Source organism: Mesoplodon densirostris, chromosome 16 (genome assembly GCF_025265405.1).
Source record: "Mesoplodon densirostris isolate mMesDen1 chromosome 16, mMesDen1 primary haplotype, whole genome shotgun sequence".
Lineage (NCBI taxonomy): Eukaryota > Metazoa > Chordata > Mammalia > Artiodactyla > Ziphiidae > Mesoplodon > Mesoplodon densirostris.
The window spans coordinates 26,907,278-26,934,808 of NC_082676.1; the positions used below are offsets into that span (position 1 = coordinate 26,907,278).

General features: G+C 47.9%; 1 protein-coding gene across 2 annotated transcripts; it reads right to left on the minus strand.

Moving 5' to 3' along the window:
• Positions 1–4,315: 4,315 nt before the first annotated feature.
• Positions 4,316–27,437, minus strand: POFUT1 (protein O-fucosyltransferase 1). 2 transcript variants are annotated; one of them, XM_060077999.1, is made up of 7 exons: positions 27,233–27,437; positions 25,457–25,578; positions 21,849–22,031; positions 20,568–20,680; positions 10,945–11,137; positions 9,243–9,485; positions 4,316–6,448 (listed from the first exon to the last, which is right to left on the minus strand). In XM_060077999.1, the coding sequence occupies exons 1-7, from the start codon at positions 27,363–27,365 to the stop codon at positions 6,260–6,262; spliced, it is 1,176 nt and encodes a 391-aa protein (XP_059933982.1). In that variant the 5' UTR covers positions 27,366–27,437; the 3' UTR covers positions 4,316–6,259. The 2 variants fall into 2 exon arrangements, with proteins under 2 accessions (XP_059933982.1, XP_059933983.1); XM_060078000.1 differs by lacking the exons at positions 4,316–6,448; positions 9,243–9,485; positions 10,945–11,137 and adding an exon at positions 18,206–19,288.
• Positions 27,438–27,531: the final 94 nt, after the last annotated feature.

Consider the following 27,531-nt stretch of genomic DNA (forward strand, 5'->3'; position numbering starts at 1 on the left):
GTTGTGGCGCACGGGCTCAGTTGCTCCGTGGCATGTGGGATCTTCCTGGACCAGGGCTCGAACCCATGTTCCCTGCATTGGCAGGCGGATTCTTAACCACTGCACCACCAGGGAAGTCCCAACCAGTTTTATTCAGAGGTGGATCTTCAAAGAGGGATGGGGTGTCCTCCCAGGCTTCCCTCTGCCCTTTGGGTGGGCATCAGTCCCCACTTCTGCTGAGTCACTGCTTGTGGGGAAGGAGGTAGTTTCTGGGAAATGCCTTTTGTTCCTTCCCTTCCCGCTCTTTACCTGGTTGGGCTTGACATTCTGGGCTGATGATTCATAAAGGATAAGCTGTAAAAACAAATCAAACCTGCTCGTCCTTAAAGATGTTATTTCAGGGGCTTCCCTAGTGGCGCAGTGGTTGAGAGTCCACCTGCCGATGCAGGGGACACGGGTTCGTGCCCCGGTCCGGGAGGATCCCACATGCTGCGGAGCGGCTGGGCCCGTGAGCCATGGCCGCTGAGCCTGCGTGTCTGGAGACTGTGCTCCGCAATGGGAGAGGACACAACAGTGAGAGCCCCACGTACCACACACACACACACAAAAAAGATGTTATTTCAAGGGAAAGTTCCCAATCCTGAAGTAAACCAGGTTTCAAGTAAGAATTTGAATTAATCCTGACAACATAATCCAGAGAGCAGGATTTGCCTTCAGGCTATGGGGTTTTTTCTGTCAACCTCACTAAGGATAAAGAGAAAATTGAAGCAAGGGATCTTTATTTTCAGGCCAGGGAAAGATTATTATTATTGCTATTATTACCATTAAGCTTCCCTGAAGTGAACAGAATGTGGACATGAGAGCTCAGCTTTCTTCCGTCCTCTATCCTGTCTCACCTTCCTTGCCCCCTTCCTGTCCACTCCCTTCCATACTTTTGGAGGATCTATAAGGACAGCATTTCCCCAGCTTTGGTTCCTTTGAACACCAGTTTCTCCATTTCTGCTTCATCCACAACCCACCTCTACTGGTAGTTACTTAATTTTTAAAAAATGTAAGTCCCGGGCTTCCCTGATGGCGCAGTTGAGAGTCCGCATGCCGATGCAAGGGACACGGGTTCGTGCCCCGGTCTGCGAAGATCCCACCTGTCACGGAGTGGCTGGGCTCGTGAGCCATGGCCGCTGAGTCTGCGCGTCCGGAGCCTGTGCTCCGCAACCAGAGAGGCCCCAACAGTGAGAGGCCCGCGTACCGCAAAAAAAAAAAAAAAAAAAAAAAAAAAAAAGTAATTCCCATCATTTTGCTTATGTAAGTTTGGCCCCATCCTAAAACAATGAGATCCATTAACTGAAGGGCTTGACTATCTAGCTGTACATTTCCCCCAGTGCACAAAAAAGAGAAAAAAGTCAATGTTACAACACAAACTGAGCACTACTCAGCACCTCACACAGCCACGCCGCTGACCACGCTTGGTGGAAGCTTCGAGGAGTGCCAGGGAGGCACTTCAGTGAAGGGCCTCCATAAGTGCTTGCTGGCTGACCACAGTGTGCCAACCCCACAACCTTGTTATCAGTGGTGCTCAAACTTTAGCTGCTGGAGAGCTTGTTAAAAGATTCCTGGGCTGTATCCGCAGAGATTCTGATTCAGCAGGTCTGGGGTGGGGCCTAGGAGCCTGCATTTCTAGCAAGTTGCCTCAGATAATGTCGATGTTGCTGGTCCAAGGACCACAATTTAAGTAGGTCTTGGGCTACTGGGCATCACAGTCACTTGTAGGTGCTTAAGATGCAGATTCTTGGGCACTGCACAGACATTGATTCCTCAGGCCTGGGTGGGTGCCCAGAATCTGATATATCAACCAGCACTCCAAGGAGCCTCCAGAGACCACCATTATTAACACCTGGAACTCACAGGTGAGGTGGAGAGGTGAGTGACCCGCATCAAGGTCACTCTGCAAATCAGGGGCAGGTCCTTCTCCCCGTTGCTTGGGCCCTAAACCTCAGAGCATTCTGGACTTCCCTCTTCTCTCCTAACCCCACTTCAGTGTGTCAGCAAACCCTCTAGGCCCTTCCTTTGAAACATTCAGATTTTCTTGAAAAGTCTCCAGCACATGGACTTGGGAATGAGAGAGTAAATGAAACAAGGCTGGTGAAACGTTGAGGATTGTTGAAACTGAGAGTTCATTTTATTACTCACAATTTTTATGTAGATTTGAATTTTTTCCAAAAAAAAGTTTTTAAGTCTTGATCTAACAAATCCACTTCTGGGAATTTATCTTAATGAAAATTTTAGATATAGAAAAAGACTTACAAATAAAAATATTTTTCAAATAATAGCAGTGAAAAATTGGGAACATACTAAGTTCTCATAATAGGACAACAGTAAGCTTTGGGACACCCCTCAATGGAATTTTATATCATTAAAAACATTTATTCAGGCCATGTACCAACATGGAAAACATGATATACTATTCAGTGAAAAACAGGACATTAAATTGTAAATACTGCATGATTAAAACTATGCAAAGACTTATATCTTTAAAAAAGACTGATATTTTTAAATGATTTTATACATGCAGAACCTGACCACTTCCCACCACCTTCAAGACAATAACCTTTGCCTAAGCCCCATCATCTCTCTCGCCTGCATCCCTGTGACAGCCCCACATTGGTCTCCCTGCTGCTACCCTTCCTCCTTCCCATCTCTTCTCCACGTGGCAGCCAGAGAGGCCCTTCGAAAATGTAAATCAGGGCTTCCCTGGTGGCGCAGTGGTTAACAATCCGCCTGACAATGCAGGGAACACAGGTTCGAGCCCTGCTTGGGGAAGATCCCACATGCCACGTAGCAACTAAGCCCATGTGCCACGACTACTGAGCCTGCGCTCTAGAGCCTGAAAGCCACAACTACTGAGCCCTAGAGCCACAACTACTGAAGCCCGCGTGCCTACAGCCCGTGCTCTGCAACGAGAAGCCCGCGCACTGCAATGAAGAGCAGCTCCCGCTCGCCGCAACTAGAGAAAGCCCGCGTGCAGCAACAAAGACCCAATGCAGCCAGAAGAAAAAAAAATTAACCAAAACTTCAAAAAAAAAAAAAAAGTAAATCAGACCATGACCCTCCTCTGTTCAGACCCAACAAGGCTTCCCATACCTCTCCAAATAAAAGCCAAGTCTTGACCTTACACTGCCCTCCAGGCTGTAGGATGGGTCACGTCACCTGCTCTCATCTACTCTGTTCCCTGCCTCGCTTCTGCAACTCCAGCCACACTGACCTCCTTGCTATTTTTCAAACACTCACTCCAGCTTCAGGACCTCTGCACATGACGTTTCCTCTGCCAGGAAAGCGCTGCCTCCAGATCTCTGGATGAGTGCGCCCCTCCGCCCTCCACAGTAGCTCTTCAGAGAGGCCTTCCTGAGCTCATCTAAACCAGGACTACTCCCCATCTGCACCCACCACGCCCTTTATTTTTCTTTAAAGCACTTAACACCTCCCACAGTACATTTGCTTATTATGTCTTCTACTTTATTAGAATGCAAACTCCTTGAGTACAAAGACTTTATGTCTGATCCTCCGCTGAATCCCTAGGACCTAGCACAGAGCCTGGCACACAGTGGGTCAATAAACACCTGCTGAATGAAAGCATGTTGAATTAAGCAACCACCCAAGAGAACTGTAAGCTTCATGTGGGCTTTCTGTTTCTTGGGTGATTTCCCCTCCCTGAAAGGTCCTGGCAGTGGCAGACCCACGGCTGCGGCCCAGTGGGGATAAAGGTGGCTGACCACTTCTCCATCTGAAGCCTCCACAGCACACAGCATAAAGTGTATCCTGTGAACTGGAGGGGCAGAGCGTGCTGGCCAACAGCACTGACGTTTGGAGGTCACATCCGGGCTGACCACTACTGGCTGTGTGGTCCTGGGGAAACTGAGAATTTTCTGAGCGTTGATTCTGCCCTGTGGGACTTCCCTGGTGGCTCAGTGGTTAAGAATCCGCCTGCCAATGCAGGGGACACGGATTCGATCCCTGGTCCGGGGAGATCCCACATGCCGCAAAGCAACTAAGCCCATGCGCCACAACTATTGAAGCCCGCGCACCCTAGAGCCCACTAGCTGCAACTACTGAGCCCGTGCTGCAACTACTGAAGCCCGCACTCCTAGAGCCTGTACTCCTCAACAAGAGAAGCCACCGCAATTAGAAGCCTGCACACCGCAACGAAGAGTAGCCCCCGCTCGCTGCAACTAGAGAAAGCCCACACGCAGCAACGAAGACCCAACGCAGCCAAAAATAATTTAAAAAAAAAAAAAATTCTGCCCTGCGCAGAAGTTCCTACTTCCCAGGGCTGAGGTGGGGGCTAAACCAGAGAATGTCCACAAAGCACTTAGCAAGCACAGTGCCTGGCACAAAGGAGGCATGCAAGGAGAGGCAGTCAAATTATCAACAGCCATGTATTTGCCTTTGTCTCTTTCACATTTACAACGGGCTCTTATCTGATTGGGGCTGTTCAACAACCCCATCAGTTTTATCACCATTTTATAGGTGAGGAAACTGGGTCAAAGGAAGAAAGTACTTGCCTACAAAACACACTGAATCTGACTACAACTCCAGCACCCTCACCTTCAGAGACACGAGGATTTGGCTGGCCCATTAGAGCCGCAGACTCTAAGGCATGTGCCTAGTGTAGGGCAGCAAATGACATCAGGCGGAAAGCCAAACGCCCCCAACCGCCGGATGGAGGCAGGGGTTCCCACGTCCCACAGTGAGGCTCGTGAACAAGTCTGAACAGATAAACCACCTCTCAGAGTCCACCCAGGATTTAAAACAGTTCCCCCAGAAGGAAAATTCAAATGCCCTTTCTGTATAGTTTCTCCTGCTAAGAGTTGGGCGGCAGCTCTAAGCAGCGAATGCCACCTTTGGTGTTTGAGATCCTTGTTGCCCTGAAGCCTCTGATTCAGTCTGCCATGAAAACAAAGAATCTCTTCCCAAAGGTTACCCAAGGGACACCACTGCATGGAGCTCTGGGCTTGGCTCTCATCAATCTCCTCTACTTTACCAGGACTGACTGTGGCCTTCTGAGGGAGGCCAGATGGCGGGGAAGTAATCGACAGGTGTTAAGACATGAATTTTAGAACCACAAGGCCAAAAAATCAGACTCTCAGGAGTCATGGATTTTTAAAACTACAGCATCTGAGAGACAAAGAAACTTATGACTGTTAACACCTTAAGCCTCGTGGGCTTGGCTGAGATTATACTGGATGAGATGGGCAAAAAAACCTGGGAATCCAATGGCTCCTGGGGACTGAGCATCTTTGATCTGGTCAGAGGCTTAGTGAACACTCCCTTGTGAGAATATAGTCTGAGGGCTCCAACTGCAGGAGGAAGGCTGGGAGGACAGGCCTTGGATAGCAGCTTAATGGCAAAATTCTACAACCAGGCCCCTTGGGACATGAGATCAGAAGAGGAGACTTCAGAAGGATCCTGCCAAACCAGCAAGTCCTGGCCCTGGTGAGGTGTTATGAAACCCTGACGGTGCCAGGTTTGTGGCAGGCCACCAACTACCAAGAGACTTTGAGAGCAATATGATGGTCTGGCTTGATGGCAGGTGCTCCTTGCCGGGAATGTGCTGTGGGAGCAGCACTTAGCCGTCTTCGGGGTACTGACAGCACTGTGATTGATAACTTCTATTTGCATAGTGTGTACAATGGAGAAAAGTGTTTGTGCCCCAAACCCTGGCAATGGCCTAGGAAAGGGGGGCTGACAATGGCTCTGGCCAGGCAGTGGGGATGAGTCTGAGGGTCACTTTGGGGGTCATCTGGAAAAGCGGTCAATACACCCACCCACCCCTGGCCTTATCCACATTCTGTTAAGGTCACTTCAGGTACCTATGTTAATGAACTTCACTGATTTTTTTAAATGAGGGAGAGTTCTAGGGGAGTAATGATCCTGTATCAAAACTATAAAAATCTCTCTCTCTATATAAAAAAATCTCTCCGAATAGAGTTCAGCATCCCAGGCTGCTCAGAGCAGGGCAGACAAAAAGACAGATGTTGGACTGCTTTGCTGGTGTGAGAAATTCCCAGGAGAAGCAGCAGGGAGCACATGAGAAAGGGAGATGGTCTGGCTACTAGAAGCTTGGAAGTCCCGTGCCCTGGGAGATGGACTGTCTTCCTCCTCCTCCAGGAAGTCCCTGGTACTTTTTTCTGTTCTCTGATCCTTGGGGATCAATCCTGGGAGCACCTCTGGCTGCCAGGCCTGGCTGGAGGGAACAACTCAGACAGGCGGTATCCTCCAGTTAGGATCAGAACTCATCCCGCAGCTGAGGGGGACTGTCCATCCCGAAGAAGGAGGACTGCCTCCCCTGGAGGTCCCGTTCCCGCTTCACGAAGGCAGTGAAGGAGGAGACACAGTTGCCAATAAAGTGGTCAGCTTGGCCGAGGATGTACAGGTCGATCTGGGCCACCTCAGGTTTCAGACTCACCACCTTCACCTGCAGGAGGAAGGGCAGGGTGTTTTAGCCAGGGTGCAGGCCTCAGTGGCCAGCTCAGCCAAGGCCTGCAGCCACCTGCCACCCTCTTTCCCTGTGCTGAAGCCACAGACAGACAAGGAAGCGTACAGAGGGTTAAAATGTAGGGTCAGGGCACCTGAGAGAAGTGCTGCCCAGCAGCTGCCTTAGCCCCTCAGCTCGACACACCACTTACTCACACTCTGCCTTTGCTTGTTGGTTCCCTCTGTCGGGAACGCCTTTTCCCATCTACCACGGTCCTGACCATACTCTCAAGGTTCAGCTCAAGGTCACATGAGGGGCTTGGCTTCTCCCACCAAACCATGATCTGACCAAAGCGCACCCCACCCACTTGGTTCTGCTGCCTGGATGCCTCCAAGACTTAAGTCCTGTCCAATCTATCCCCGAGATATTCCCCAAAGGTGAACCCTTCTCTTGATGGATTACTACTCCCTGGCCAGTCACCATAATCTTTTCTCCTCCAGGTCTATTCACGAAAGGAAAGTAGCCAAAGGAAACTTTTTCAGATTCCCCTACCCCCCTACTCCTCCCTCTACCCCAAGCTGAGCACCCTTAACTGGTGTCCTACTGCTCTTCAGATAAAGATGACAAATCTTGAATGTGGCCTATAACGCCTGTTCAGCTGCCTCTCCACCTTGAGCTCCAGCCACTACACCAGTCTCCCTTCCACCTCAGGACCTTTGCACATGCTCTTCTGTCTGGAGTGCTTGTCTCTTTGCTCGGTTAACCCCTACTTAACTCTCACCCTGCAGCTCAAGTCACACCTCCTTGGGGAGGCCCTCCCTGGCTCCCCCATCTAGTCCAGGCTCCTGTGCTCTACACTCTCACAGAACCACGTGCTTTTACTTCATAGTACCCATTTCAGTGTGTAGCTTTCACTCCTTAGTGATTCTCTGGTTAACGTCTGTTTCCTGCACCTGACTGGGGCTGGGGCTGTGTCAGTTTGCTTGTCACTGCTGGCTGGGGTCTGCCTCAGTATGCATCTGTTGACTGGACACGTGAGTGAATGAGCCTCCACACCCAAGCCTGGCCCTCTCTTGTGGCGTATCTTATAATTCTTTGCAAATCTCTTTTCCTGAGTTTAGACTGTGAGCCCTGGAAGGCAGCACCACACCTTATTTATCAGTATCACCGGATCAGCACTGGCCCAGTTTAACAGATGAGCAAGGCTTAGTTCAAGATGAAGGGTGGGTTGAGCCCATGGAGCAGGGGGCTGAGTGGTGGAGAAGGGCAAGAACAGTGGCACAGGAACAGGAAATAGAAAATGGCAAGAAGCTCAAGGTATAACAAACATACCAACTCTAGAAATGCACAAAAAAACTCCCTGGGACTCTCCAAATGGGGGTGTGGGCAGAGTTGGGGCTGAAAGTGCTTTGCTGTCACACAGAGATTTCTGATGTAACAAAAATCATCATCTTGCTATTTGGATGGCAGCATAAAAATCATAGCAGTTTAACCATGGCCAAAATCCCCTGAACAATTCCACCCACGCCCTGAAACTTACCCGCTCTGTGTCATGCCCACTAAAATGAGCCCCGAGACCTCCTGGGTAAATTCTATTCCTTCATGGGACTTTGGTTTTCTCAGTTATAAAATGCAGGGGTTGGGTTAGAGACACTCCAAGGTCTCCCGGCTCTGATATTCTTCTATAAAGCGGGTGGGTGGGGACCAGAATGCTCTGACTCGGCACTTCCTCTACAAGCCGGTAAAAGAGAGAAAGGGAGCCCCTCGACATAAAGCCAAGGGCACCCACTGCTAGAAAGCGGATGTCTGTCTTTTAAGGTCTGTACAAGCATTTAGGGCCTTCATTCACTCAAAAGTCTTATTGAATGTTCACTATTAACTCCGTCATTTTATCGATACCTACTTACTTATTATCTATTCTTCACTCATACAGTAACAAGCCTGTTCTATTATTTACTCATATACTGAACACCTACTATTCACCACCTCTTTAATCATTTACTAAGCACAGAAGAGCCTTCCTTGTATTCATCAACCACCTACTTCTACTATCAATGACAGCTAACTTTATTCAGCACTTACTTTTTACTGGACCTGTTTTAATTTCTTTACATTTGATCTTCACAATTACACTATGAGATGTAGGCACGACTCTCAGTCCCATTTTATTGACGAGGAAACAGAAGCACAGAGAGGTAAAGTAACTTGTGTAAGGCTGCACAGTGAGTAGAGCCCAAGTCCTCTGGCTCCAGAGTCCATGTTCTTAATCCCTCTGCTGCACTGGACCCCTACCAAGGGCCCACTCTTTATGGCCTTATTCACCAAACATTTACCAAGTGTCTACCACGTGTCAGGCACTGTCCTAGACAGTGTAATGGCAAGGCGGGGTCTCAGCCCTTGAGGTCAAAGCAACAGGCTACACCCTGAGGAGTAGAACAGTGAGTCCACCTTGGATCCTGCCTTCAAGGAGTCACAACTGGGAAGAAATAAGACCTGTTTGTACACTAGTCTCACAGTCTAGAAGGTGTCTCAGGAGGAGATGTGATAGAGTGCTGTGACAGCTCCCAGTAGGGATCCATTAGCGACAGGAGTGCAGGGAAATCTGCAGAGCACCTGCGGAGGTGTCTGAGCTGGGGTTTAAAGAAGGGTAGGAACTGGAAGGGAACCTGATGTTCAAGTAAAAGCCTGGTGGTGGCAGGACGTGAAGCATGAGGTGGGAGCGGGCAGACCACCCTGGCGCTTCCTCTGATTCCCTTCCTGCTGCCCTCCCACCAGGCCCACGCCCCATGTGTACCTTCCCTTTGAAGAGCTGCTGGATCTCGGGTACATAACTCTCAGAGTCAGTGGCAATGTAGACCGACTGGGCGTTCAGCGCCGTCACCCAGAGCTTCAGGGTGCGCCTGATCTCCTTCAGGTCGGGGAGGCACATGGTCATGGTGAGCGGGGCGGCGGTGTGGCGGCTGTAGCCCACGCACTGCGGGGAGGCCATGAAGTGGGCACCGGCGGTCCCGTCCTTCAGCATGGCGCACGCGTTCTTCTGTGGGGTGGGTGGGGACAGAGCTAAAGACGGCCACCGCCCGCAACCCCAGAAGCCAGAGCCAGGAAGGGGGAAAAGGCAGGCAATACAGGAGGAGCGCAACTATTTTTTTTTTTTTTTAAAGCATTGAGGGAAGAGGGAAATGCATCAGAACAGTTAACGGTGGTTATTTCTGGGTAGTGGGATATTGGCTTTTCACAATTTTTTTTCTTGGTGTAACTGCACTATCTGGGACTTCCAGCAGAATTCTGAACTGTGGTGGTGACGATGGGCAGCCTTGTCTGATTTCTGACTTCAGTGAGAACACTTCTGATAGCTCCCAAGAAGTACGTGTTTGCTGTGGGTTTCAGAGAGATAGCCTTTATCAAGGTAAGGTGGGTCCCTTGTATTCCTGGTTGGTTAAGAGTTGTTTTTCTTCTTTTTTAAATCATAAATGACTGTTGACTTTTTATCAAGTGCTTTCTTGGCCTCCACTGAGATGATTATATGATTTTTATTCTTTGGGTGTTAATATAGTGAATTTCACTGCATTCCTGGGATAAACTTTACTTGTTTGTGTTATATGTTCTTTAATATGCTACTGGATTTTACTTGGTAATATTTTACTTAGGATCTGGGCATCTATGTTCTTTATGAGAATGGACTGTACTTTCCAGAGTTGACCTTATCTGAGTTTGGTATTAGCATTATGCTAGCTTTATAAAAAAAAAAAAGCATCTTATATCTTATGTTCTAGGGAAGCATAAATGGGAATTATCTGAAACCACTCACAAAATGCACTGGGCCTGGCTCCTTTACTTTGTGGAAGGGGGCAGGAAGGGAATCTAGTGGGTAAATGTGTGATTGCTTCCTCAATTGACACTGAATGAATTTTGATCTACTTTCTATACTTTTCAGTATTTTTCAAGTTTTCAACGATGAGTATTTCTCACATACATACATATATATCTTCTTCTGTAAACTAAGGAGATTGTCTACATTACTCCAGTGATTTTCACGGGGAGGATAACCTGATGAGTTTTCTGCACATTTAAGCAGCTGCCAAAGTTGGAGGATGACATCTTCATTTCTTGGGAGCCCCACCCAACCTCCAGAGCTTGTTTTTCAACAAGGAGTCTACTGGCTAAACACTGAGCTGGGACAGAGGACTGTGGGCTATGGGGCTCTTTCTGGCTTGCTGTCTGACCCAGAGCCTAGCTTGATACCTCAGTTTATCCGTCTGTGAATGAGGATAAAAATGGCAACTGTTAAAATGAAAACTGCCAAGCAAGCGTTCTGGAGCTACATTTCTGACGTGTCTGTGGTGGGATCGTGGGGCACAGTCCTGTGAACTTGGCCAAGTGAGACCTCTCTACCCTGGCTAGGATGTGGTGCAGTAGGTTCAGTGTCCAACTCCCACAGGCATGGGCCCTGCTCAGAGATGTGTCCATCCCAGCCATGAGAAGAAGGGGGAAGTTACCCAGTCGGAGCCAATGCGCAGGTGGATGCCCACATAGGGTCGGATGAGGTGGGCACGGATCTGGGCCTCCCCTGTCCTCACCATCTCATCTGACCACACCATGTACTTCTGGAGCGGCCTATGCTCCTCCAAGACAGGGAACTGGGCCGGGGCCCCTGGCAGGGCAAGCACTGGATGTTCCTCTGGAGAAAATCTAGGCATGAGACAGAAGAAGTCAGACAGAGAGTGCACAGCGAGTCCGGCCGCCACCCCCATGGGAGAAAACACGGCGTTGCACTATGCCCCAGAGACCCTGCGGAGGGGCCCCTGCAACATGCAAGAAGCACGAGAGGTTGTGAAACCCCAATGGGCTGATAAGAGACCTTGGCGGCGGCAAGAGGCACAGTATGCAATACTGTCCTGCCACACGGAATTTACAACCCTCTTTGATTGTTTAACAATTAAAAATTTACAGTAGAGCATTCCAACCTTTTGTATGTCATGCTGGCTTCCAATATGTGGTGCGGTAATTCACTCCAGGTTGGGGTGCCTAGACTGAGTCTTTGCCATTTTACCAACACAGTGGGATCGGGAAGTGCAGCTGCTGACAGGTCACACTCCCAGGGAATGTGTACGCTGGATGAGACCATTCACTCAACGTTTAACACATTATCTACGGATTGCCTACTATGTGCTGGGGGCCAGGGGAGAATGAGACAGGCATGGTCCCTGCTCTCACGGAAAACACGAGAGGTCTGTAGATGCCCCCCACATACCCTGCCGAAGGCTCTCCCTCCCCCTTGTTCACAATGCACCTTGTAATTATTTTACCTCTGAGTCCAGAAAAGTCTGCTGGACTCAGGCTTCTGAAGTCAGTATCTCCGCGTGCCTAGAACAGTACATGTAAGAGCTCAGTAAAGATCTGCTGACTGAATAGAGTGAGGAGCAAACCTGTGTTCCCTCATTAGCTAAGCCCAGACTATATTCCAGCAACATGAAATGCCCCACTCTTCCATAAGCTTGCAATGCACTTTCAAACTAGAGATCTCTGCAGACTTCTCCCCTCTACCTGGTATGCCTTCCCTCTGCCAGCCAAAATCCTTTTCCTAAAATTATGAAATAGGTACAGGCACTCTGGAAAACAGTTTGGCAGTTTCTTATAAAACCAGACATGCAATTACGATATGACCCAGCAACTGTACTCTTGGGCATTTATCCCAGAGAAATGGAAACCTATATTCACACGTGAACCAGTATGCGAATGTTCACAGCAGCTTTTTTCATAATAGTCAAAAACTGGAAACAACTCAGACGTCGTTTAACAAGTGACTGGTTAAACAAACTGCAGTACATCCACACCATAGAGCACTATTGCAATAAGAAGGAACCAGCTATTGATACAGGGAACAACTTGGATGGATCTCAAGGGAATTATGCTGAGTGAAAAAAGTCAGCCTCAAAAGGTCACATACTGTATGATTTCATTTATATAACATTTGTGAAATGACAAAGTAGAGAAAAAAGAAATGGAGATGGGATTAGTGGTTGCCAGGGGCTGTGTGTGTGTGTGTGTGTGTGTGTGTGTGTGTGTGTGTGTGTTTAGGGAGGTGGGTGTGGTTATAAATTGGCCACACAAGGACCTTTGTGATGTTAGAACTGTTTGATATCTTAACTGTGGTGATGGATACACGAACATACACACGTGATAAAATTGAATAGAACTAAGTATACACACACACAGAAGTGAGTACAAGTAACACTGGGGAAATTTGAATAAGATGGATGGACTGTACCAATGTCAATATCCTGGTTGTGATACTGTGCTATAGTTTCGCAAAATGTTAACATTGGGGGAAACTGGGTAAAGGGTACAGGGGATCTCTCTGTATTAATTCTTACAAGTGCATGTGAACCTACAGTTATCTCAATAAAAATATCAATGAAAATTTATTAAAAATTCCAGAGCATACAGGATAATACAGAAAATAATTTAATAGTCCACAGAGCTGTGACCCAAATTAGCAAATATTAATATTTTACTTTGTTTCAGATTTTAAAAAATATACACCTGGGGCTTCCCTGGTGGCGCAGTGGTTGAGAGTCCGCCTGCCGATGCAGGGGACACGGGTTCGTGCCCCGGTTTGGGAAGATCCCACATGCCGCGGAGCGGCTGGGTCCGTGCGCCATGGCCGCTGAGCCTGCGCGTCCGGAGCCTGTGCTCCGCAACGGGAGAGGCCACAGCAGTGAGAAGCCCGCGTACCACCAAAAAAAAAAAAAAAAAAATATATATATATATATATATATATATATACACCTGAATAAAAGCTCTATCCTACGATCTCTTTCCCACTTCCTCCTCTTTCCAGAAGATACTGTGGTTTTATGCATGATTACACTTTACTATTTATATTAAAAGACATTATTCTGTGTGCTCTTTACACAGTGCAATGGTAAAAGCATGGACGGTCGAGCCAGATGACCCTGCTCTAATGTTGACTATGCCACTTACTAACTCGGGCAGGTGACTTAACCATTCTGTGCCTCAGTTTCCTTATCTGTATAATAGAGCTGATAATAGTTCCCACTTCATAGGGCTGTTGAGATCAAATGGATTAATATAAGCATAGCATTTAGAACAGTGCTTGGCACGTAGAAAGCTCCCAGAAAATTCTCTCACCATCACCACCATCATCATCATATTGCATGTAACCTATTTCAACTTTTAAAAAATTCAACTCTGGGACTTCCCTGGTAGCTCAGTGGTTAAGAATCCGCCAACACAGGTTCGATCCCTGGTCTGGGAAGACCCCACATGCCACAGAGCAACTAAGCCCGTGCGCCACAACTACTGAGCCTGCACTCTAGAGCCCGCGTGCCACAACTACTGAAGACTGCATGCCTAGACCCCATGCTCCGCAACAAAGAGAAGCCACTGCAGTGAGAAGCCTGTGCACCACGACGAAGAGTAGCCCCCACTTGCCACAACTAGAGAAAGCCTGCGTGCAGCGACGAAGATCCAACGCAGCCGAAAATAAAAAAATAAATAAATTTATTAAAGAAAAGTCAACTCTGTTTTAAAGATTTGGCCATGTTGATGGTGTGGATCATGTGATCGTGTTAGTGTCTCTTGAAGTTTTCCATTTGCATGAATAAGCTGCAGTTTACCTATCTAGTCCCCTCCTGCTGGTCAGTGAGGCTGTTTCCGATCTTTCCCCTTACGACAGTGCTGCAATGGACATGCTACTCTTTCTTCACACCCAACCAAACACCTCGCTCCACAAACACCTTCCAAAGTTCCAAGGCCAGTTCCCGCTCCCACGCCTCAGCTCCTAGGAGAGGGCTCTGTACCACTTCTCCTTTGCTGCCTTCTGCACACTGATGTGCTCAATAACCACCTTCCCTGTCCACTGCCATGAGGGTAGGCCCCAGGCACTCTTGTTCACCATGATTCCCACACACACTGGTGCAAGGCCTGTGCCAACTAAGCCACAGCAAGTGTTCATGGACAGCTTGGCTCTATCTAATCCTCGTCTTGTCAGACTTTACATGTACATACATGGGACAGGCAATGTTGCAATTACTTTGTGTACATTAACTCATTTGATCCTCTTAAGAGCCCCATGAGGTAGTACTACTGTTAGTCTCACTTCACAAATGAGGAAATTGAGACACAGAAAGGCTAAGTAGCATGCTCATGGTCACACAGCTAGGAACTGATGGAGCAGGGATTTGAATCCAGGCAATTTCCTCCAGAACCTTTGCTCTTAACTACTATACCTCACTCCCAGCTCCCCCACCCAGTCAATAGCACCTCAAAAGCCGAGTCTGTGGCTTATTCTTCTGATTCCCAGCCTAGGCACAGGCCTCAAAACATAGGAGGTACAATCAATATGTTTACAGTGAATGAATGAGAATTCAGGGATCTCACCAGAAAGACCAGATCAGGTTGTCAGGGGTTAGAGGAAGAAGTGAATAGTAACTGAGTATCTACTGTGGGCCAGGACCTCAGCTAAGTGACTTTCATAAGCCACCTTAAAGGGTTTCAAATGGAAAGCAAAGCTGTGATCTCCCAGGGGGCTGGAACATTAGGATAAAATCAGGATCTGTTCCCTCCTTGACCTCTTAGAAAGTACCTGCTGTTGACCTTTGGTGAATTCCAAATCTGGAATATCCATCCCCTCTACATGGATCTGGATCAGCACATAGAGCTGTCCCAGTGCAACGTCAGCTCTGACATGACAAGCAGCAAGAGGCCAAGACTGACATGCTCATTTGCTCCCAATGAGGGAGGAGAGTGTTGTTTGGAAAGAAAGTGGGGAATAAGGGTCTTGTTTGGGAAGAAAGCTTGACCAGGTCCATCTGTTCACATCCCTGATGGCTGACCCTAAGTCAGGCCTTTAGCCTGGTCACTGTTTAGCTAAAGAAGGCACACTTTCCTGCTGCTGGGTACAGTGAACCTCTGGGGTTCACCACCACACTGACGCTACTGAGATCCCCCTACCACGCTGGGGTTTCTCCATGCACAGCACCCACATGTGAGCCCAGGATACACCAGTGGATGGATACTATGCTGAGTGCAGAGGATGCAGGGACATGAAAGAGGCAGAGTCTAGTTCTCAATGTCCCTGACATGAAGAACTACCTTTCCCTGCAGCTCTTTGCATGCCTGGCTTCTTCTCATCCTTCAGGGCTCAGCCCTGCCAATTACATGTCACCTGTTTATGTCCTCCCAAGGAGGCTGCAGCCTGGGAGAACGATAAGCCATGTGCTCAAATACCTGTTGCCTTCATACCAAGAGAATGGTTCATAGCCTCCCAACAGTAAATGTGCAATAAATAATAAATGTCTGTTCAATTAAATCTCCATCAGGGTATTCACAGACTCAGAACCAGCAGAGCTGGAAAGATCCTCAGCGGGAAATCACTTAGTGGGGAGAAACAACTCTTATCCTCTTTTCCTAGAAGCCAGTTTTCAGCTGGACACACAGAAGCCCCAAAAAAGACATTTCTCAGTACTTGTAGCTAGGTATGGCCACATGTCTAAGTACTGGCCAATGAGCTGGTGTAAGCAAGCTATAAGGAAGGCTCCTTAGAAAGGTGAGGACGTGCCCTTCTTCTGCCCCTTTGGTCCTTGCAGCTACCTGGGGCTTCCTGAGTCATCTTGGCCCATGAGGTGACACTAAGGATAAAAGCCAGTACTGGGGGAATTCCCTGGTGGTCCAGTGGTTAGGATTCCGCGCTTCCACTGCAGGGGGCAGGGGTTCGATCCCTGGCTGGGGAACTAAGATCCCGCATGACGTGCAGTGTGGCCAAAAAAAAAAAAAAAAAAAAAAAAAAGCCAGTACTGGGATGGCTGAGCAGAGATGGGAGCCTAATTCCTAGACACAAGGGAGCTGCCATGCAGCCCTGGGTTGCACAGCCCAGTCCTTTTACTTAAGAAAACAATGAACTTTTATCTTGCTAGTCTGCTGTTATTTGGGGTTTTCTGTTACATGTAGCTAAGTTAAACCTGGTACACCCGGACCTGTGGCCACCAGCACTTCTAGCTGATATACAAGAGGGTTACTGGTTAAAGGCAGTGGGGGAGGGGAACCGAGCAGTTCCAACTTGGCCCCCATTGCTGCCCCCACAGCACTACAGCGCTTCTCCAGAACTCTAAAACTCAAAGAACAGTTTGAAAGTGACCGATCTTGCTCAATCCCTTCATTTTATAGATAGAGCACTGTGGCCAGAGAAGGGAAGCAATCTGCAGTTACACAGTGAGCCAGGGAAGCGGCTGACCCTTTCTAATGCCATTCTCCCTACACCCATGCCCCTGCCCCCAAAGGACTATTTTCTCCAGCAAGAAAGTGTCTACTACTTAAGAAAATGTTTAAAATACTTAAACTCTCAAAACTCACCCCTGCAAACACTCACAGGATTCTTATCAGACTGCTTCACCAGGGCCTACAAAGCCCTGCACAGTCTGACCCCTGCCCACTTCTCCAGTCTCCTGTTCTATATGGCAGGTTAATTCAAGTCTCCTCCCATTGGGTGGGCTCTATGTCCCCTCCCAGTAGCATTTGGCAGAGGTAACAGTGTCCCGGTTGCCAGGCCCAGGCTTTAGGGGGCCAGCAGCTTCCACCTTCTGTCTCTTGGAGCACGCACTCCCTGGATGCACCCTCTCAGAACCCAGCTGCCACGCTGTCGGAAGTCCAAGCCACATGGAGAGGTCAAGAGTATACATGCCAGCCGACTGCCCCAGGTGAGCTCCCAGATGACAGCCAGCACCACCTGCCAGCCATGAGTGAGCCCTCTTGGACATGCAGCCCAGTTGAGCCTTCAGATGACTCCAGTCCCAGGCGACAGCTGACTGTAGCCATGTGAGACCACAAGCAAAAAGTGCCCTGCTAACCCAAGTGTCCATCAACAGATGAATGGATATCCCACACACATACCCTACCCAACACACTCCATTGGCATGGAGTGGAATACACATATACACAGCAGTTAACCATTTTTTGAAATCTCATGTTTTCACATGTTTAGAACTGATCCTGCCAATGATATTTATTTACTAACCTGATAAATATCAATTACTCCTCAGAAAAGATAGTTAATTACTCAATTACAAACTATATGTAATAATTTCATTTTAAGTTAATATGTATAAGTATACATCGTATATATACATAAAAATATATCCATTTTGGAGGGTGGAAGTATACATATCAAAATTCTAATAGTTTTTTGGAGGGGTGATGGGAGTATGAGTAAGTTTAATTTTCTTCTTTATTAAAAAAAAAAAAAAGACCACCAAATGTGGTGGGTATTCCAAAGAGTATTCATCTTAAGAAATTAGATGTTTAACATGGATTGGAACTTTGTACAGTTGGGATTCCATAAAGAAAATGGAAAAACAAAAACCAAACCAAAGACCTGCCCTGCTGAGCCCAGTCGACCCACAGAACTCTGAGCAATCATTCTAAATTGTTGTTGAGCTACTGAGTGTTAGAGTGGTTTATGACACTGTGACGGACGACGGGAACACCCTACCCTTCTCCTCCTGAAATGCTCCACACCAGCCACTCGGGCCTTTCTGCCCCTTGACCACACCAAGTTTGTCCTGTCTCAGAGCTTGCAATGTCCCCACCATGAAGAACTACCTTTTCCTCCAGCTCTTGGCATGGCTGGCTCCTCATCCTTCAGATCTGTTATGGACTAAATGTTTGTGCCCCCGCCCCCCGCCCCGCCACCAATTCATATGTTGAAGCCCCAACTCCCAATGTGATAGTATTAGGAAGTGGGCCTTTTGGGGGCAGTTACATTTAGACGGTCATGAGGGTAGAGCCCTCGTGATGAGATTAGTGCCCTTATAAGAGACCAGAGAGCGTTCTCTCTCTCCAACATGTGAGGATACAGTAAGAGGCAGCAACTGCAAGCCAAGGAGTCTTTACTAGAACCTGACCACGTTGGCACCGTGATCTCGGACATCCCAGCCTCCAAAAGCATGAGAAATAAATGTCTGTTGTTTAAGCTCCCTAGTCTGTGGTATTTTGTTATAGCAGTCCAAGCTGACAAAGACAAAGTCTTTGCCTGCCAATCACACATCACCTGCTTATGTCCCTCACAGCACTATGTCTTCTGGATATTCTTGCCTGTCTCCCCAGCATCCACACCAGTGCTTGACACTCAGGTGGTGCTTCTTACATGTGTGTGGAAGGAAGGCAGCTGCCCAGGTGGTCCTAGGTCTCTCCAACTGCCTCCAGGGACCTCATCTTCCCCACTAGTCTTCCTTTCCCAAAAATTTGGTTGTAAGGCACAAGCTTCCCCAAGCCCTTACACAATTCCTACAACTCAATGAACTGAAGCAAGACCATGGGGCCATGAACAAGCGTTTCAGCAACATCGTCCAACTGATGAATCCATGCAGCCCTGTCCCTTCTCTTCCAACCAGGACTGTGTGCTTTTTGGAATTTGCTCTTAGAGCTGCTTTTAGAGCTGGTGTCATGTTTTTTTCCGCCCTGGCATTTTAGAGGCAAATCTCCATCCTTTGAGGACAGGTCTGCCATCTGGCAATAGCTCTGGGTCATTCAGAGTTGAATGGGGAGAACCAAGCAGGTGATCAAATGGGAATCAACAATTCCCTATCAACAATGAGGGGGATTAGACTCTGCCAGGACTGAGTATCCTCAGTAGCTCATGAACTAGCTCTGAAGGCAAGTCCCAAATAGGAATTGGCAGCTATTAAAGGCAAAGCTCTTTTCTCCACATTGATGAAGAATGGGTGCTCTGGAGTCAGCCTGTCTGGATTCAAATCCCAGCTCTGCCACTTCAAGCTGCATGACCTTAGGGAAGCGACTTCATTTCTGTCTCAATTTTCTTACCTGTAAAGCAGAGATGACAATAACACTTGTCCCCCAGACTCATGGAAGCATTAAATGAGCTATTACCTTAGAAGACTTAGGTAGTGAAGATTCAGAACAGCAACTGGCACAAGTAAGCACTAAATAAATATTAGTTCTTATTACCTATGAAAGCCTTACACACAGACCCCTGCTGCCCAGTCAATAGCTGCATTACCTTGGGCAAGTTATTTAGCCTTACTGAGCTCAGTTTCTTCACCTGTCAAATGGAAATTGATCATAATGCCCATTTCATGAAATTTCTCAAAGATTTAAATAAAATAAAGCATGTGAATAATAGTAACAGGTAACACTGACTGGCCCTCTACTATGTGCCATGTGATTTATACACTTGGAGGCAGATACCATAGTGCTCCTTCCATTAAACCAAGGAGGAAACTCAGGCCAGACAGCTGGAATGGCTCACTCAGGGTCATCTGAGAAAGAGGTAGGGCTGGGTCAGAGCTCAGGGCTGTCTCATCCTGAGCCTGTGCTCGTTCCTCTGCATCAGTCTGTCTTTGGCTAACTAAATGCCAAGTGCTGGGACCTCAAAAGAATTCATAAGCCCCTCATGGTTTCTAACCCAGGTCTGACACCTAAGCCCACGCTCTTTCTTGCCACCCTATAGCATCAGGGACAAATGTACTATGTTAGTGTCATCATTATATCTAGACTGTAGCCAGCTGAAGGCTGAGACTGGGTCTTCCTCATTTTTATGCATCACCTCTGGCCTTTGAGCACTATGTCTCATACGTGACAGATGCCCTATAAATATTTCACAGCCTGTGCCTATGCCCTGCTAACCTATTTTTTGCTTTTTAATAGGGCTTACTGGAGCACAATTAATAAAGCACATCCAGTTATTATCAGGATGACATCATTTCTCTGTCTGCAACTGAAGCTGTTTTTCTCTAGAAGCAGCTTCCAATTTTCACCTTGTGAAGAGGAAGGTAACAGGGGAGTGATTCTCACGCCTAGAGGAGGAAATCGAGACTCATGTGACTGCACAATATTCTTTTTATGACATCCTTTATTGGCTGATAAACTCTTGCTCAACCTTGTGGCAGGTCAATGTCCCACCGTGTCAGGCGTTGAGATGGGAACAGATCACATAGGATCCCAAGTTCAACAGACAGAACAGCCGCACCTTTGGTCTCATACATCAGGGTGTGGTAGAGGGGAAGAGGGCCAGGAAGGTGCTGAATGCCCATGGGCCCCCCACCTCTCCCCTAATCCCAGCAGTGCTGCCCCCTCCACATACCTCTGGATCCACTGGTCTTTGTAGGAGGCGCTGAAGGAAATGCCTGCAAAAAGCTCAGACCTGTTGAAACTCACATGAAACTGATCCCAAAATGGGCCAAAGGGGTTTCCTTCCTAGAGAAAGAAGAGTGGGAAAAGGCTTACTGAGCAGGAGGGAAGGCCAGTTGGGGATGGGGCCAAGGAACTGTGGATGGGGGAACCCTGGGTGACTTGACTCAGGCTGAAATACCCTCATAGGATGGGCCAGTAGGAATATCACTTCGTGATTTCTGGGCTGGGTGCTGAGGAGGGCAGCTCGGCCTCCAGTCTGGTTTTCAGCAGGCAACGTTCACCACAGTATCTGAAGGAGTCTTTCCCGCTCGTGTGCTATATGCCGCTGACCCTGCGGCACTGGTGGGGGTCTGGGGAGGAAGTCAACCTTTGGATTTGGGACCATGGACTACGAGCTCCAAGAGACCTTCAAGACCCAGCTAATCCAATGCCCTTATTTTCAAGATGGAAACAAGGACCCAGACAAGGTAAGACACTTGCTCAAGCTCACAGAGCAAGTGAGGGCAATGTTGGGGCTGTAAGCAAGGTCTCCCTTCTCAAATTTCACAGCTCCTCCAACCACCCTCCTCAGACTTTAGCATAAGCACTGAAACACATGTTGAGGGTTGTCTTATTCCCAAAGTGCCAGAAATTTACAAACTTCTACTGATAAATATAACAGCTTTTCATTTACGTGCTGAGAAGCAAGAAAGTATACAAGTTAGGAGGGTGGACAATGGAGCCATATTACCACAACTTATTTGCTGTTATGATTTTGGGCAAAATATTAAACCTCTCTTTGTTGTATTCAGTGTCCTCTCTATAAAATGGGGTATTAATAGTACTTTCCTCATGGAACAGTTTAAGGATTAAGTGGGATAATATGTGGAAAGCTCTTAACATGGTACCTGGCGTGTAGTAAGTGCTATGTGAGAGTATTAGTGATTATTACTGATGTGGCACTTTACAGTTTACAAGCACTCTTACACCTGGCCCTCATTGATACTTTATGAGCAAGACACAGCAGGAACTGGTGTCTTTACTTTGTAGGTAGAAATAAAGGCTCAGAGGAAGCAAAGTCCTCTGCCCAAAGTGAAACTGCTGACAAATGCCAGAAATGGGACTTAAATCTCCATCTTTCTATTCTAGGCCCTTCTAGTGCCTTCTCCCACACACTGCTATCGCACAGTGTCTCAGGGGCCTAGAGGACCTGGAACAGGCAGAAAGGGTCCCCCAGACCCAGAGGACCCACCTTCATGGGGCATGTCTTCTTATCAGGGCTTCGCTGGGCTGCCACCTCAAAGCAGTATGCCACCCGCTTCTCAGGGGGCCAGTGAGTAGGTGCCAGCTTCTCCATGAAGTCCTCCAGGCTGATGACCCGATGGTAGGCCTGGAGGGGCTCCAGCTTGAAGTACTTCTGGTAGGACACATGGAGCTACAGGAAAAGTGGGGAAAAGGAGGGGGCGAGGGCCCCTCCTCAGTATCCTAGTGGCTGTTTCAAAGACATTCATTAAAACCATATACTCTAAGACCCAGACAGCTTGGACTACATGCCAGTGAACAACTTTTGATAAAAGATACCACAGTTAGAACGGAGGCTGGGAGAAGACATCTGCAAACTAAAGAACAAACAGTAATATACCTCATATTCAAAAATGCCTGCTGATTTATAAGAAAAAAGACAAATGATGCAAGAGAAAACATGGGCAAAGGATAGGAGAGAGCAACTCACAGCAAAGGGAACCCAAATAGCCAACACACTCAAAAGATGTGCAAGCTCACAAGAATTAGGAAAAAGAAAATTACAATGACAACAAGACACCACTTCTTACCCATGAGACCAGCAAAAATTTAAAAGCTTAACTAATTACTGGAAAAGATGCGGCTGATAGTAGAAGTATACATTTTGGAACAACTACTTTGGAGTGTAACCCCTTACAAGCATCTGATAGAATTTTAAAGGTGCCCTCTACCTCTAGGTATTTGCCTTAGAGAATCCTGCCCTTTGTACCAAGAGATGGATAAAAGGATGCTCAGTGCCACAATGGAAGTAGTACAGGAAAAAACTTGGAAGGAGTCATACCAAAAGACACTAAATCCATGATAGTGGTTGCCTCTGGGGGTGGGGGAGGGACTAGAAGTAGCCTCGAGCCAAGACACAATCTTTTAACGACTTTATCTATAAACTTTTATTTCTTTTATTAACAAAAAGAAAACATGAAGCAAAGATGACAAAATGTTAATGATTATCATTTTTAGTGGTAGATACATGGACGGTGATTATAGTAATCTCTGTATTTTTCTAGACTTAAGAAAATTTCTTAGAACACCATGAAATAAAATTTAGACTTTATCCTATAGGTCAGAGTTCCCAAGCATGTTCCACAAGTTCAGGTGGGTAAAGGGTTCCGCAATAAAAAGGCTCCAGAAATAAACAGGCCTGGGAAATGCTATGTTAAGCAGGTTTCTTTATGACAGAACTTCTCAGGGCCTTTAATATGCTAACATGCATTTTGAATCTCCAAATTTGGGGGGAATGAGGAATTGAGAACACAATTTCCCAAACGGACTTAACCACTGCACCATTCCTGCACGAGCCATTGATGTTCCAATGAACAGACTTCGAGAACCTTAATTATTAGCAACAAGGTCTTGCTGAAGGATTTTAAGCAGAAATAATATGAGATCTGCTTTCTTGAAAGATCACTCTGGCGGCAGAAGAGAGAAGGTACTGATGGTAAGCTAAGAGGAAGGAGATGAATTAGGCTACTGCAATGGTCCTTTTACTTGTTCAAGTATTCATTCAACATGTATTTTTGTTTTGTTTTGTATGCTTTGCTTTGTTTCAACACATATTTTTGAGCATCTCCAAAAGTCCGAGAGATGGGGAAGCATGGACTGGCTAAAAAATGTAAAGGGAGGTGAAGTACAGAGTAAAGGGAAGCATTTAGGATGACTTCTAGGTTCCTGGCCCAGGTGAATGGAGGTGACATAAACTAAGGCTGGAAATATAGGTGGTTACACAGGTTTGAGGGGAAAGTTCTGGCTTTGTGAACTTCAGATTATCTGTGGGTCATCCAAGTAGACCCCAAGGCGTAGGAGTTAGAAACACGAGGCCTGTGGTCAGAGGAGAGTCTGGGCCACAGGTAAATTTGGGAGGTACGTGGAGAAAAGTGAAAGCCCAAGGGTCAACAGAAACTTATAGCAAAGCAAATAATGGTAATAAAAGCAACTAATATTTACTGAGTGCTGGGTTAGTGCCAGGTGCTGTACTCATCATGTTTCATGGACTTGATCATCTAATTGTAAGAGGTAGGAATACAACCATCTCCAGTTTACCTATGAAGAAGCCCAGGTGGACAGAATCTAGGTAACTCATCTGAAGTCACACAGCTAATAAGCAAACAGAAAGAGGAGATGCACCAACATTTAAACAGTGGGTGGGGAGAGAGGAGCCCCTGATGCAGCACAAAGAGGAAAATGTGGATAGGGTGGGCTGAAGCAGCAACAGTCTGTGTCTTGGAAGCCAGGGGAGTAGGAAGTTCAAGAAGGAGAGAGGCACATGGGGCCAGGTGCCACCGGGAGGTCAGTTGAGATAAAGACTGAGAAATGACTCCTGGATTTGGCAATTCTGAGGTCCTTCGTGGCCTCTGTGAGAACAGTCTCAGTGGGGAAGGGGAGCCCAACTGGGGTAGGTTGAGTAACCTGTAGAAAGCAAGAAGTGGAGACTCTGAAAGACTCCTAGTTGAGAAGGCAAGGTGAGAGAAGGCAAGCAAACCAGAGGGAGACCAACGGGCCAGGTCTAAACTATAACAGTGAGTACAAAAAGTCAGAGCATCAACAGCTCCAGGTTACTAAGGACTCCCTGCATCCTAAGCACTTTCAATTGATGGCTTCAGCTGATTCTAAGACGGAGGCATTCCACAATCGCTAACTCACTGAGGGAGGTAGCAACAATTATTACCAGCCTATTTTAAAGATGAGGAAACTGAGGCACAAAGAGATCAAGTACCCTGCCCAGGCTACACGGCTAGTAAGTGGCGAAGCCAGGCTATGATCTCAGGTACTCTGGCTTTTAACCTTTCTAAATACAGGCATGTGCAGGAAAAAATAAAACCTACGTTTTAGGCTGTAAGAATAAAATACAGTGTTTTGTACATACTAAACATAATTTTTTGAAGTTTATTAAAAACTTTCAAAGTCAATTCACTGAATATTAATTCAGTTCCTACTGCCAGGCCCCTGGAGTTACATTGTGAACAATGACAGACACAGGACTGGTGGAAGACATAAAGAACATGCAAGAAATTAGATGATGCTGGGCTTCCCATGCTAAGGGACCCCTTGAGAGGTGAGAGGCAGTGCTGGAGCCAGACTGCTCCGGTTTGTGGCCCTGGACATGTTATTAACCAACCTGTGCCTCTGTTTCTTCTCCAGAACTGATAATAGCAACCATCACCTCTGACCAATGGGTGGGACCAAACAAGGCTGGAAATGGAGTCTGGAGGTTCAGGTCACAGGCTCTGGTGTCAGAGGGACACGGGCTTGAATTCCAGTCTACTACTCACAAGCTGTGTGAGCGTGGGTAAGTTACCTAACCTCTCTAAACCCATTTCCTCATAGGGATGTGATGAGAAGGAAAAGAGCTAATCCTGATGCAGTGCTCAGAAACAGTGCCTGGCAGACAACAGGTGCTGGATAAATGTTAGCCAGTTAGCCAGGGAAGACAGTTCTGGGGGGCGGGGGTGTAGGGTAAACTCAGAGGGGTGGGAGGTAAAGCCTACAGAAAGACTTGGGGTCAGGCAGAGGTGAGCAGGATTAGGGAAAGGCGGACAAGGGTCAACAGCAGGAGGTACTCACATTGGTGAAAGGAGGCTTGTGATGCTGGTACTCAATCCAAGGAGGTACAGCCAGGGTGCGGTTCAACAGCTTTGCAAATGCCAGGGAGCCCAAGAAATGATCAGCCTGGTTCCCAAAGCGCCCTGGATGGTATATTGAAGGTGAAGTGAGGACTAGGGCAACGAGGGCGTGGGGCATGCAAGGCTCAGAAAGGATGCAGAGCCAGGAGTGTGGAGGGCCAGGACAGCAAGGAGAGCCAGGGGAGCTGGCAACATGGGATCAAGTCTGGACTCCTGGGTCTGACGGTCGAGGCCCTTCAGGCCCTGCCTCCTCTGCCTCAGCCACTCCAGGTTCTTTGCTGTTTCCCAAACATGCTCTACACTTCCCATCCCCACCCCGTGCCTTTGCTCTTGCTGTTCCATTAGCCAGGAGTGACCTTCTACTTCTATTTCCTCCCATCTGCACGTGAAGGGGTAACTCCAACGCCTCCCTCACTGGGATCCTTTCACTACCTCTCTGCCATATTCAGTTCCCCTCCTCTGCCTCCCACCTTGGATATGAGTTACTTGTGGTTCTTCACTCTTCCTAGAATGTCCTTTCCCATTTCCCGGCCTTTGGCTGTTTCCTCAGCCTGTGAATGCCTCAGGTGCAAGGTCCCTGTCTGACTCTTTCTGTTATCCCCAGCATGGCATCCATTCATTCATTCCACAAAGATTGTTGAGAGGCCACAATGTGTCAGGTTCTCTGCTAGGTGCCGGGACACAGGAGTGAGCAAGAAGGACAAGGTCTCTGCCTTCAAGGCATTCACAGTCCAGGTAGGGGGACAGTAAACATATAAACAAATATACAGTGATAAATTTTGATAAGTTCAAAAAAGAAGTGAAAAAAGTTTGGTGATGGAGAACAATGAGGAGGAGATGATTTGGGTTGAGGTCAGTGAAGTCTTTTCTGGTGACATTTAAGCTGTGGCCTGAGGATGGGAAGGAGCTGGTCTGGCACAAGGCAAGGGGAGGGTGTTCCCCGGCAGAGGGAATAGCACAGGCTGCAGGACCTGAGTATGTGTAAGGAACAGAAAAGGATAACTGTGCCTGCAGCTGGAGGGTCTGGGGAGAAGGGTGTGGTGGAGATGATGCGCAGAGGGCAACATCATCATGGTTACGAGTGTGGAGGATTTTAAGAAGAAATAACTTTAACAGTGACGATCCACCACTCCCATTTAAATTGCACCCCTCAGCGAGCTTTTAGATTCTCCCTTACCCTGCTCTATTTTATTTTCCCATAGCACTCATCCATAAATACTATGCAGTTACTTATTTTTTATATTTATCTTTTATGGTCTGTCTTTCCCAACTAAAATGAAGGCTCTACAAGGGCATGGAGCTTTCTGTCTTATCACCACCGTATCCCTGGAGCAGAGAACAGGGCTGGGCACACAGTAGGTGCCCTATAAATATGTGTTGAATGAATGAAAGAATCGCCCAGAGCCAGCGATGGGTCAGTGACATCAAGTCCTGCCCCACTAACTCCATTTACTGGACTCGGGGCTGGCTTAGGCCTTGCGCAAGACACATCGTAACCTCTCCCGGCCTCAGTTTTCTCATTTGCCAAACGGAAGGTTGGACACAGAGGTCCCCTCAGTGCCCTTGCAACTGGGGCAGAAAGGCGAGGAGCAGGCCCTGCCCCGCGCTGGGGTCCTTTCCTGGGCCTGTCAAGGCGTCTCTGGGCGCCTCAGAGAAATGGCTTCTCCTCTCTGGGCCTCAGTTTCCCCATTTGGACAGAAGGCTCGGGAGGCCTTACCCATGCATGGGCAGTAGAGCAGGTAACCCGCCGGGTCCCAGGAGCCCACGGGCAGCCCCGGGAACGGCAGAAGCAGCAGCAGGAGAGACACACGCGGCGGCAGGGGCGACGATGCCCACGAAGCGGCTCCCATATCGGCCCAAGAGCCAGAGCGCTCCGCGACTCGGAGGCGGGGAGGGAAGGAAGGGCGCGAGCGTCCGCCCCGCTCCCGTCAGCCCCCGCGCGCCGCCCGCGCGCCGCCCGCGCGCCGCTCCGGCCGCTCTAGCCGGCGGGCAGGCGGGACCATAGAGAGCCCGCGG